The sequence below is a fragment of the Pangasianodon hypophthalmus genome, chromosome 18, assembly GCF_027358585.1.
Source record: "Pangasianodon hypophthalmus isolate fPanHyp1 chromosome 18, fPanHyp1.pri, whole genome shotgun sequence".
Classification (NCBI taxonomy): Eukaryota; Metazoa; Chordata; class Actinopteri; order Siluriformes; family Pangasiidae; genus Pangasianodon; species Pangasianodon hypophthalmus.
Window position 1 is genome coordinate 8,511,080 of NC_069727.1, and position 12,580 is coordinate 8,523,659.

Below are 12,580 nucleotides of genomic sequence, written 5' to 3' on the forward strand. Positions count from 1 at the left end.
ACGGTAGCCCACTGTCCCATATGTCTGTTTGCATCTAAGTTTGAGAGGAGATCATCCAGTATGTACTGAACCTGTGTGCCAAAGAGCTTCCCAGGAACCAGTGACAGGTGGCACAACATTTTTTAACCAATCTCTGGCAATGGTGTTTGAGCAAGCCAAACTTGCCCTCCTGTTAGTGTCAGCAGATCCAGTGATGTCCCATGCCCTACTGCTATGCCTCCCAAATCTTGGAGAACTGCCTGGAAGATTTCTGTGTCATATGAATCTCCATCATGGACATTATCTGGGCTTGGATTTGCCTTCAATACTTTATCAAACAGTACTAAGTGTGTTGAAAGGATGTTCAGTATGAGCACTACAGCTTTATGTATATTTTTCACTGTTCTTAGGTACAAGTCTACAGTATTGAGGTGTTATTTGTGTGAGATTTAACAGAACATACATTATTTTTTTTACTAAGTTTAAATTTGATTTTCTCAAGAATACAATCATGTACATACATGTTGCTCTCATATTATTGTAGCACAAGTTGTGCTGAATATAGTGTAATGAGACTTTTGCTATTAATATGCTATAAGTAACTGAAATAAGAACAAATGTCAGGGCATTTCAAAACATCCAAAAAAAAAAAAAAAAAAAAAAAAAAAAAAACACCTAAGACCTGAGTCAAAAGAGAACATTCTTTGACATGACCTTTTAATTGTTTTGCTTGAAGTGAATGCAGAATGTCACAGCATTACCAATCAGCATCTTCAGCGGCCATTTTATGTTTTTGTTACATAGACGTACACTAAAACTTCATGTTTTCATGTCTTCCTGTCTATGATGAACAAGTGAGTAAAATTCATTCTTTGTACTAATATTGCATATTATTTTTATTCCAATAGTAGAAAAATGATACCTGGGGTTTTGGAGGGTTTTGTTGTTGTTGTTGTTGAAAATCTGCTGTCAAACTTTAGCTCTTTTTTGTTAAAATGATTTTTTTTTTTACAAGACTACTTGATGCACATAGCTTATTTATTATTGCTAACACAGCCTACACCTCCTGTAGGATTGATTGATTGATTGATTTTTACATGTACTGGCAGTCTTAAAGTTTTCACTATTTTTTTTTTTTTTTTGTGAGCTAATCTTTTAACAGTTTTTTTTTTTACTTTAACAGTTAATGTAATTGTTGTAACAACAACAACAACAACAATAATAATAATAATAATAATAATAATAAGTATATGAAAATTTTTCATAAAACTAAAGGAAACCTTCTACATGGCCAATACAAACAATTTCAGCACAGCGTGGTAGAAAACACCGCCGCCATCTAGTGCTCATGTATCACATTTACAGTTAGCGGTTACCGGTGGCGTCATCACTCGGCGCCGGATGTAGAGGGATTGTGGTAGTGGTTGTAGCTGTGTCCTTGATTCTGTGTGATAAGGTGCAAAGTTACCAAGAGCTGTGTATCATATTAAACACGACAGTCGAATTATAGCTGCAGAAAATATTTTTGCTTTCGTCCTGCTATGTGATTCTCACTGGTAAGTTTACTAAAGCATCTGTTATTCAGCCAGGTTTCTGTAGTTTCCTTTTAGCTTCTGCTAACACTGTGGAGGCTTAACAGTTAAACTCTCAATTCAGATTTAGAAAGTGTTATTGAGATTATATTACCGTATATACATACTTGGCCACAAGTCACTTCACTTCACTTCACATTGCATAGACAGGAGACGTTTTAACAGAAGATATTCAACCAGTAAGTAATTACAGAGGTATGAAGAGCAGTTATAAGCTCTCAACTTTGAACAATGTAAGATTGAGACTGTGGATTTGTATACTGGTCCCCCAGGCTAGGGTCCAACATCTATTTTGGGTGGATATGTTGGACTCCCTATACAGTGTTGTGCCACTATTGGGCCAACGTTTGCAACACCCCTGTCGAAGTTGATCCACTGCTGGCCCAATGCTGGCAAAGGTGCACTTTTCATAACAACCCTGACAATGTTGGGCCAATGTTGGCTGGGTGGATTTAAAGGAGGCTAAATGTCTGTCAGCCCTGATGGACTAACAAAATTACACAAGATTGGCCCGACATTGGCGAAGGAACACCCTGACATCCCTACCAAAGTTGACCCAACACTGGCCCAATGCTGGCAAAGGCGCACTTTTCATTATAACCCTGCCAATGTTGGCTAGATGGATTTATAGATGGCTGAATATCTGGTGGCTCAACATTGGCCCAATGAACAAAATTAGGATGGGCCAACATAGGCACCCATCACTGGCTGACTAACAGAATGACTAACACTGGACCTATGTCCGTTTGCTGCCTAGGTAACATTTTGTTACATTTAACAATTGTTAATGATCATTTGACAAATCAGCTCTTAAACAGTCAATTTTTTAAAATGTAAATTTTTGAATTTATCAAAGGATAAGCAAATTAATGATAGTATGATTTTCTTTGTATGTTTTTCCCCCCTTTTATTATTGACATGCCCACTGTGTCAGGAGATGGAGGCCTAAGTGCTGTAAGTTATTTCACGGAGTGTTAAAAGTTGTCATTGGTCAACTGACTGCCGTTAAAGCTTCTCATTAACATCAACATCATTCAGTACTTTAAGTGATCACTGACCCTGTTTCTGGAGATCTGCCTTCAGATACACTCCTGATTTAACCCACTGTTCCAGATAATCAGTTTTTAACCTGTGACTAAACTTCACCTGTCTTGGCTGCTCAGCAAAACCATTTAAAAGTCTAACTTTGCACTTTGCAGGAAGTTAGAGGCATTTGACATGACACAAATAAACCCAATAACCCATTGCTCTTTGTATATATTAAAATTAGTTTTAGTTTCATAATAATAGTTTTATAAATACAGCTAATGAGTTGTGATTTATTCCACACAGGAGCCTCACTCTAACAGCTTATACAAGTTCATACAGGATTCACTGGGCAGTTATGAGCGCTCCAAACTCCAAGCAGAGGCAAGCCTGCTGGGGAGCGAGAGATGAGTTCTGGAAATGCCTGGACCTCAACCAAGACAACACAACTGCCTGCGAGAAATATCGCAAAGAATTTGAGGCCAGTTGTCCTGCTCAGTGGGTAAGATTTTAATGCATGTTTGATCGTAGACATAGAAACAAAGTGAATGTATGAACCCATGAATGTGAGATACTGTAGGTCTGTCTGGATGCTGTCTCTCTCTTTTGGAGGCAAACAGATCAAAACCTGCAAATGTGCTTCAGTTTATGTAGTGGGCAGTTCAATAGAATTGATTCCGAAAAATCAGTTGAAAATATCCATCACTATGAACTAGGACATTTGTCACTAACACAAGATCTCTGTGTGTTATTCAGAGGTCTTGTATTAGTGACAAATACTTTGCTCTTATAGCAAAATAATCAACAGCTGCCAGCGATTTATAGTTACATTTAATTTAATGGAACATCTGCAAAACGGTTCCTGTTATCACTTATAACAGCTGTATAGGTTTGGTCTTTCTTCTATTTTTCTTTCTCTTGAAGAAAAAACTCACCTTGTCATGTTACCGAGAACCCAGAAATCCCCAAATCCTTTCTGCTGAAGTCTGAAGGTGTTACAAGGTGATTGACGTTACAAAGCTCTGATATTGGTGACTCTTTCTATAAAAGTTAAATAAACATCTCCTCACAGAAAACCTCACCATTTCAACGTTAAACAACAATGTTTTAAAGTCCATCTATTATACAAGTCCCTGTGAATCTGTTACTATAGAAACAATAACTTATCAGAACAAGTGCATTAATATGAATCTTGCAGAGCTTCTGTCAGAGCTGCTGCTGTAGAAGATTGTTCAGCACCTTCTGACCAATCAGATTTAAGAATTCAACAGCACTGTGGTATCAGATTGATTATTTCATGGTACAACAAGGTTGTGCTGTGTTGACACACCTACATGTCAGTGGCTGTATATATGAGTGGATGTCCTAACAGGGATTCAAAAGTGAAGCCTAATGTCTCCGAGGCCCTCTAGTGGCTGGCTGCAGTACAGTTTTTAACTCTGACCATTCCCATGTTGAATGGCACCCAGGGCGGATTTTTAGTTAAAGTTACAGCTCCACAAATTATTTTTGGGAAAAGTGTTCTGTCGTTTTCACAAGTTCAGTAGACCCTGATGTCTCCCTCAATACTCCTCCTTAAGATAAATGCATTTTATAGGAGTATAGGAAATCTATGATGATAGTTGATGAGATGATTGACAGTTTTGGACATGACAGTCGAGTCTTACTCGTACTCTCCAACACACACCTGAAGCTCTTGACACTTCTGTAACAAAGCCATGTCCTGTTCTGCTGGAAACTGTTGTAACAGACGCTCAGCGAGGACTTCCTTAGAGTTTATCAGGGATGCTGTTCATTTTGATGTAAACTGTAGCTCGTTATACTGATATAATGGCTATCAAACCAACATGAGTGAACGAAGTGATGACATAAACCAAGGCACTAGCTCAATTTCTTAATAATTTACAATTGACAGTAAGACCTTAGTGAACACTCAGAGTAGACTGGTAAGGTTAGCCAGTCTGTCCTTTTTAAACAAACGGCACTGACAGAATGTGCGGAGGATAGAAGAGCACTTCTCCATGCAGATGCAGGTGTCAGAGCTAGACGAAAATCACAGACAACTCAGATTTTTTTTTTTCCCTCAAAAAAAATAGTTTATATTGAGTGTAATTGTTGACTGCACTAGTAACTGGAGGACTAGTGGTTAAGCCACGGTGCTCTCACCGCTGTAGCCCGGGTTCGATTCCCGGCAAAGGAACCAACCCCAGCTACTGGGGTTGCATGCAACAGTGCGCTCTCAGTGCCGGTCCCATGCCTGGATAAAATTGGGGAGGGTTGTGTCATGAAGGGCATCCGGCGTAAAAACTGTGCCAAATCAAATACATGGACCAGTGATCCACTGTGGTGACCCCTAACGGGAGCAGCTGATAGAGGAACAACATTATATTTGGTACTTACAGTTACATTACTTTGATTAAAACCATATACATATACACATTTTATATATCTACATATACCAAAAAGTCTTCAAAACCACATAATGGGAGTAAATGGCACCATGTTGTCCACCCGTATATACAGTCATTAATGTCCTGTTGCAAATTGCTTATGTACAGTGATACACATTCTCTTCTGTTGACAGGTGAAGTACTTCAACAAACGAAGGGACTTCCTGAAGTACAAGGAGAAAATTGAGAAGGAAGGATTTGAACCTGCTGAGGGAGTGCCAAAATTATAGATCACTGAATAGATCTATAACTGAACTGCACAAAGTCAGCACTGGAGTCAATAAATGACTGATCGTGTCTTCCGTGGTCATTTCTGACTAGTGTGAATTATATACACGTGGCAGAACAGAGGCTTTAACAATAAGTATAATGAAATGTGGGATTATTTTCTATTCCTCCATGATTGTTAATGGATACATTATTTATTTTAAGATCAGTTTGATTTAATGTGATTTCTGTAACTGTCATTGTTCACTCATGATTTACACGTGTCTGGTCCTTGGGTCATAATGTTCTCTCCTTGCTCATGTTTTTCTCCGATCTTAGCCTTGGGCATTATCTCTATGGTCCTCTTGCACGCACACATCAGTATAAAAACCTGCTGTGTCCAGCTTTTTTTGGACTATAGAACACCCAGGTTGTTTTCATGCACGTAGTAAACCATCTCTTTTATTATAACCTGGCTCTTGGTCTCATGATTCTTCAGTCGTCCAACTTCTGATGAAACTGCAGTACTTTTGTGGTCATCCAGAAAGATTTCCAACAGTTTTGGCGACTCTGGTGGGACAGCGATGTTCTCTGTCTGTGCACAGACATCATCACCACCTATCTGGTCTGATCTGATCCGGTGATCCTGTTTCTGTAGTCCTGACAAACATGCCAGCATGGGTGAGTAAATCGTCCTGTCAGAGAACTTGCTAGATGTCAGAATCACTTTTTTATTATAAGATAAGAGTTTGATTGATAGGAGGTCAGTGAAAATTTCTCAGTACCAAATGAGTTAATGCTGGTTTATACAGTATGGCAGCGAGTAATCCGGATCCTAACGGTGTTGGAGAGTCTTCCTCAGCAGTATATGAGTCGTTCTTGCCTTTTTCTGATCATCTCAGTTTTGAGAGTCGGACCAAGATAGCAGCTGATGCAGAAGAAGGGTTTTTTGTGGCTAGGGTTTATGCTTATTTATCACATCTAAGGCAAATCTTTAGACAGCTTTAAAGACTACTAGATACAAAGTATAAAGAGAAGGATACCAGAAGGATATAGGGTGTAATTTAGTATTTCTAGGCCTCCAGGAATAACCAATTTCAAAGCCAGTTGATGTGAAAGCCAAGATCAGCTGATTAAACAGGTGGAATCAGGTGTGGCTCCTGATTGAATGGAATGAATCCCTGCACCCACACTGGCCCTTTGTGGATAAGATCAGACACCCCTGGCATAAAATCAGTGAAGGAAGTTTCAGAATTTCTCTTCAAAGAAGTACAGGAAGTTAAGAATGACATTGTTACACATTAGAGCTGCACAATAGAGATTCTCTCTTCTGTTTCCCCAGAAATAAACACACACAAAGGGCAAAATGTGTATTTGTTACTCTGGAGTGGACAGAGAATCAAGTACAGTTGAATATATTTTACATTTTCTCCCGTTAAAACCCGCTGAAGCTGATCTCCCAGAAACGCACGTCATCAGCACTTTAATAGCGTCAGTAAGGGACCGTGTAAAAAGTGCTGACATGGAGTGCAGTGTTAGAATACAGTGTGTGTATATATATATATATATATATATATATATATATATATATATATATATATATATATATATATAATGATATAAATTTTTAAATGCGTGATCACACACACAAACTTATTGTGCCATATAAAACCCCGGGTTAGTGGGTTAGTATTAGTAGCTACAGCAAAATGTAAAAATGTTTTTTATTGCTAATTTTTTTTTTTCTGCAAACAAATAGAAATTAAACTAAACAAATTTTGATTTGCACTATATTATACGCCATTCTTCCTATCAAAGACACAACTCGATTTTGAAAATAATCAAGGTTTTTTTGTTTTTTTTGCAGGAGATACACATGCTAAACCAATTATTATTATTATTATTATTATTATTATTATTATTATTATTATTATTATCTACAGCAAATTGATTTTAAAAACTCATTTTTTTATTTTTTATTTTTTTTAATTAAAATTCAATAACCTTTTGAACATAGGAGTTACACATGTAAATCTAAATGCACTGTGATGCAGTTTATTATTGCTACCAACTATAGCTCATGGATTTTAAATACTCACTTTTTTTTTTTAATTCTAGTTTTTTTTTTTTAATAAAAATAATCAAAATTCAATAACTTTTGACTGTGCTTTACACATGTAACCAAATGCACTATGTTACAGTCTGTTATTGCTATCAGCTATAGAAAATAGATTTTAAAAACTCAGTTCTTTATTTTAATATTTCTATTTAAAAAAAATTAAAATTCAATAACTTTTTGGTTGTAGGAGTTACACATGTAAAATCAAATGCACAATGATATTGTCTATTATTGCAATCAACTACAGCAAACAGATTTCTTTTTTGCAAAAAAAGAAAAAATATTAAAATTCAGTAACTTTTTGGTTGTAGGAGTTACATATGTAAAATCAAATGCACTCATTGTCTATTATTCTTATCAACTACAAAAAAATAGATTTTAAAAATTCAGATTTTTTTTTATTATAATGTTTTATTTATTTTGGAAAAAAGAAAAATAATTAAAACCCTAACATTTTGACTGTAGGAGTTACACATGTAACTTTTTGATAGCAGGTATTACACAGATGTACTACATTACACTCTATTATTACTATCAACTACAGCATCTCAATTTTTATTTTTTTTTATTTAAAAAAATTAATATTAGAAGTTACTATATGATTTAGAATATATTTTTAAAAATGCTGTTACATTTTTCAAAAAATATTTTTACAGTACAATGACTCATTAATTCCAAACCCTTTTTTATTTTAGTAGTTGCTAAGACTGACCCTGGGTTTTATGTGGCACGATGAGTTTGTGTAATCACTCATTAATATATATTATTATTTGTTATTTATATTATATATTAGAAATTGAGATTTCCACATTTTGACGGTTGTAGTAGTGGGGTATAAGACTCTCAAGAAGTAAGGAGTAAATGCTATTCATTTAGTTTTATAATTTATTAATACTGTACTTATTCTGTAAGACTTTTGTGTAATATCACACTTGTGAGTCTTACATCCCACCGTACTGAATCCATACTGTATCCTAACACTGCAGTACGTTAGATATCCTGCTAAGGAGACGTCTATAATCTCGGTACAATCTTACACAGTTGCCCATATCAGCACTTTTTACACGGTCCCTTACTGACTCTTATTACTATAAAGTGCTGATGGCCTGCGTTTCTGGGAGATTAGCTTCAGCTGGCTTTAACGGGAGAAAAATGTAAAAATATATTCAACTGTACTTGATTCTCTGTCCTCTCCAGAGCAAGAAATACACATTTTGTCCTTTGTGTGTGTTTATTTCTGGGGAAACAGAAGAGAGAATCTCTAATGTGCAGCCAGTGTCCAGTATAAACCAACTTCTCCGCGGTCTTAGCGTCCACCTGCTTTGGTATCTTTCAGCGTCATTTACTTTCTTCCAGCTCCGAGATTCTTTTTTGGTATTTGGTACTTTACGGTGTGGCAGAGCAAGAAGAGAGACTGTCAGACAGCGAGAGATGGAGATCTCCTGCGCTGTGATACCGGAGGCTGCAGACAGCTTCCATCCATCCATCCATCCATCCATCCTCTGTGCCGCATCCAGTGGACTCGCAAAGCCCCGATCACACACACACACACACACACTACGGACAAGTTAGAGATGTATCTACAACATATATCTTTAGACTCGGGGAGGAAACCGGAGTACCCAGAGGAAACCCCCGAGGCACAGGGAGAACACGCAGACTTCACGCACACAGGGCGGAGGCGGGACTCGAACCCGCAACCGCACCAACTTCCCCCTTCATACTGACACTGTACTGTACACTGAGTAGGAAGGAAAAGCGCTGAGAAATGGCCACCTCTCATGCTGAGGTTTACAGCGAGATCATGAGCTTCTGTGGAGAAAAAGAAAAAAGAAAAAAAAAAAAAAAAAACTCTGGTTGGTTCCAAAGCTGCAAGTGACAGTAAAGAAATCTGTCGCTTCTGACTGACCCTGATGTCTCAGGATTATTAAAGGGAGAAAGAAAAAGAGAAAGGAAATCCTTTCCAACAGACTTATGAGTACAGTGTGACAATACACACACTTGTTAATACTGAACTGGGTAAGTTCTCTGTTCTTTTTGCTGCTTTGTGTAGAAGCTGGACTGTATTCTATTTCTGGGCCATTTAAAGAATTATTTCTTTTTACTTCCAGATATAGGCTATTATATTCTGCATATTATATTATGGCACTTGATTATGCATGTTATGAATATAAATAATGTTGTTCTTGGGTGGAAAACATTTAGATTAAGTAGTGTGATTAAGAGAATATGTTTATATTCGTTCAGTGTTAAGGGTATTTGTGATCTGAGTTTGCAGTTTGATCTGCGATTTGAGAAAAGCAATTTTTTAAAATTTCTTAAAAGATTTAAGGCTGATTTTTATTCTGATTTCACACTGACATCTGATTGGCATATGGGATTAATAAGTCAGCAGGAGTTGCAATTTTAAAAGGGAACTTTAAAGGGGAAATTCTAAAAAATAAGGCTCATACTCTTGGAAGGTGGTGGATTTCAGAGAAATCGAAGAAAATGAGATTAAGGTTTTAATTTTGGGGAACATCTACGGTGATGGTTATCATTCGCAAAAGAGGATGTTATTACAAAGCTTTATGTAATATTTTTGTAATATTTTTACAAATATTTTCTAGTGTCCAGTTGATCTTAGGTGGTGATTGGAACACCACTAATGACTCTATATTGTATTGTTTTAATAGACAATTCTAATACACTGATATTGTCGTGATGAATGGAGACACCAAAACCTTGATAAGATAGAATTCACTTGGAGTAATAAGGATAGTTCCAGGCAAGACCTGACTTTTGGGTCATTTCTGAGGTACTTGGAATTCAAGATCAGGAGCTCGACATTGTGCCCTAACAATAAAATTATACATATAGTAATCAGCCTTGAAGATACGAGAGATGGAAGGTTCAATTTCAATTACTGGAAATTAAACAATTCACATCTTGAAGATATTCAATTTAAAACTAAGGATAAACTTATTAGAAAGGGATGTTATAACAACACTCAAATTTCAAATTTATATGGAACACATTCAGAAATTATAAAATATGAAATTAGAAAATTTGCAATTAGGGTAAGGAAATTGCCAAAGCCAAAAAAATAGAGATGAAGTCATAATAATAGATATAATGTAAAATATAATAGAGATCTATGACAAGGAAGCTGTATGTGAACAGAAAAAGAATATATTAACCAAATTACAATTAGAGTTAGAAATGTGTGAATATAAAGTTAAGGGGCGTTTATAAGATCAAGGAGAAAGTGTTTAGGGAAGGGTGAAAATAATTCTAAATATATTTACAGTCTTGAAAGGAAAAATGGAGAATATTCCTCTCTAAGGAAACCCAATATTAATCATTCTCTCACAATGGGTCCAAAAGACATCTCTAATTGTGTTGCAACTTTTAAAAGTATGAATAGTTATATACCAAAAATGGTAATATAGGTAATGCTACTGTGTTTCTAGATCCACTTAAAGAAATTGCAAAAATTATAGATGAGGATTCCAAAAATATGTGATTAAGACATAACTACTGAAGAAATATATAAAGGTACTGAAAAACATATAAATAATAAAGCACCAGGTAGTGACGGATTAACCTGTGAATTTTATAAAGAATTCAAATAGGATGTCTCAGAACTACTTCTTTACGCTTTCAAAGAAGTATAGGAACTACTTTACAGGGATTGATTACGCTAATTCCTAAGTCAGATAAAGATTTACCAAGCATAGAGAATTGGAGGCCTATAACTTTAATCAATAATGATGCAAAATTGCTTTCATATATACATATATATATTAGCAGAAAGATTTAAAAATCTAAAATTAGATTTAAATGAAATTATAGATGATTGTCAATGAGGCATTGTATGTTTTCTTTTAAATGATGATGGTTGCATCCTTTTCATAGATTATTATAAAGCATTTGACATTGTAAACCATGCCTTCCATGCCAAGTTCTTGATTTATTCGGTGTTGGCAACAACTTTATCTGTGCAGTTCCAGCACCATACAATAATTGTAATAGCTCAGTTGACCTACCCTTTGGGACCACTCCTTGGTTTAATATGAGCAGTGGTGTCAAGGAGATCCAATATCTCCTCTATTGTTATTGTTATTCATGCAAGTAATGTATCTCCATGTAAGTCAATCCATTTCAAGGTACTCATTTGGCTGATAATGTAACTAAATGTTCCCAGTTGACAGATGATGCAACTATTTTTCTAAAAAAAGAAAAAATAATTAAAATTGACTCTTGAGTGTCTTCATGACTTTTATTTAGTATCAGGTTTATCCATAAACATTAAGAAATGTAAGTTATTTGCATTAAAATAAAGACCTAGTAACCTGTCAGAGTTATACGGTATTCCAATTAAAGACCAAATCTCTTATTTGGGAATTAGGATATGTAAAGACCGGAAAGAAAGAATAAATTTAAAATTCAAAAGAAATTCAACATGTGGTTAATGAGAGACTTATCTCAATAAAGTTTTGCTATCGAAATCTGAGGGGTTGTCAAGATTAGTTTATACAGTGATGTCGATAGATGTTTCAATATTTGTGACTAACCAGATAAATAAATCTATAATTTTATTTCAAAAAATAAACTTCATTATCTGAATTAAAAAAACACTTTGTAACTCACTTCATCAAGGTGGGCTAAACGTACTTGATTTTTAAACATCTAATATCTTTAAAATTAAATGGATCCAAAATTCTATTCATTCCAAAGACAAATTATGGTATTATATTCCTAATCTTATTTTTGAAAAAAAAAAAAATGGTGGTAAAGGGTGCACATTTTATAATTGGTGACATGGCTGTGTTCAGAATGAACCAATCACATTCAATCTGATGTTCAAAAGTTCAACTATCATACAGCTGTCATCAAAATTATTCTGATTAGCCCTAAATAAAGCTCAGCTGTTTCTGTAGGATTTTCTTCACGTCTTCTTGGTTTCATCTGATTGCTGAAACCATGGTCTGCGAAGAGCTTACAAAGCCTGTACAGGATCTCACTGTCGAAAGATATCGATCAGGAGAGAGAGGTACAAAAAAATTTCCAAAACATTAAATGTACAATGGAACACTGTGAAGGCCATCATCAACAAGTGGAGAAAATGGAGCAAATCACCAAGAACAGGACGTCCCTCCAAAACGTACAAAAGTACAAGACAAAAACTTACCAAGAACATTAAAGGAGCTGCAGGAATATTGCAG

At 35.6% G+C, this 12,580-nt stretch overlaps 1 protein-coding gene across 2 annotated transcripts; it reads left to right on the forward strand.

Annotated features, from left to right (window-relative positions):
* The first annotated feature begins 1,360 nt into the window (after positions 1-1,360).
* On the forward strand, positions 1,361-5,725 carry LOC113531826 (cytochrome c oxidase assembly factor 6 homolog). Of its 2 annotated transcripts, XM_026922748.3 has the most exons (4): positions 1,361-1,535; positions 2,506-2,525; positions 2,904-3,099; positions 5,182-5,725. In XM_026922748.3, exons 3-4 carry the CDS (start codon positions 2,956-2,958, stop codon positions 5,275-5,277), a joined length of 240 nt encoding a protein of 79 aa, XP_026778549.2. In that variant the 5' UTR covers positions 1,361-1,535; positions 2,506-2,525; positions 2,904-2,955; the 3' UTR covers positions 5,278-5,725. The 2 variants fall into 2 exon arrangements, with proteins under 2 accessions (XP_026778549.2, XP_026778548.2); XM_026922747.3 differs by lacking the exon at positions 2,506-2,525 and having other exon boundaries at positions 1,362-1,535.
* Positions 5,726-12,580: the final 6,855 nt, after the last annotated feature.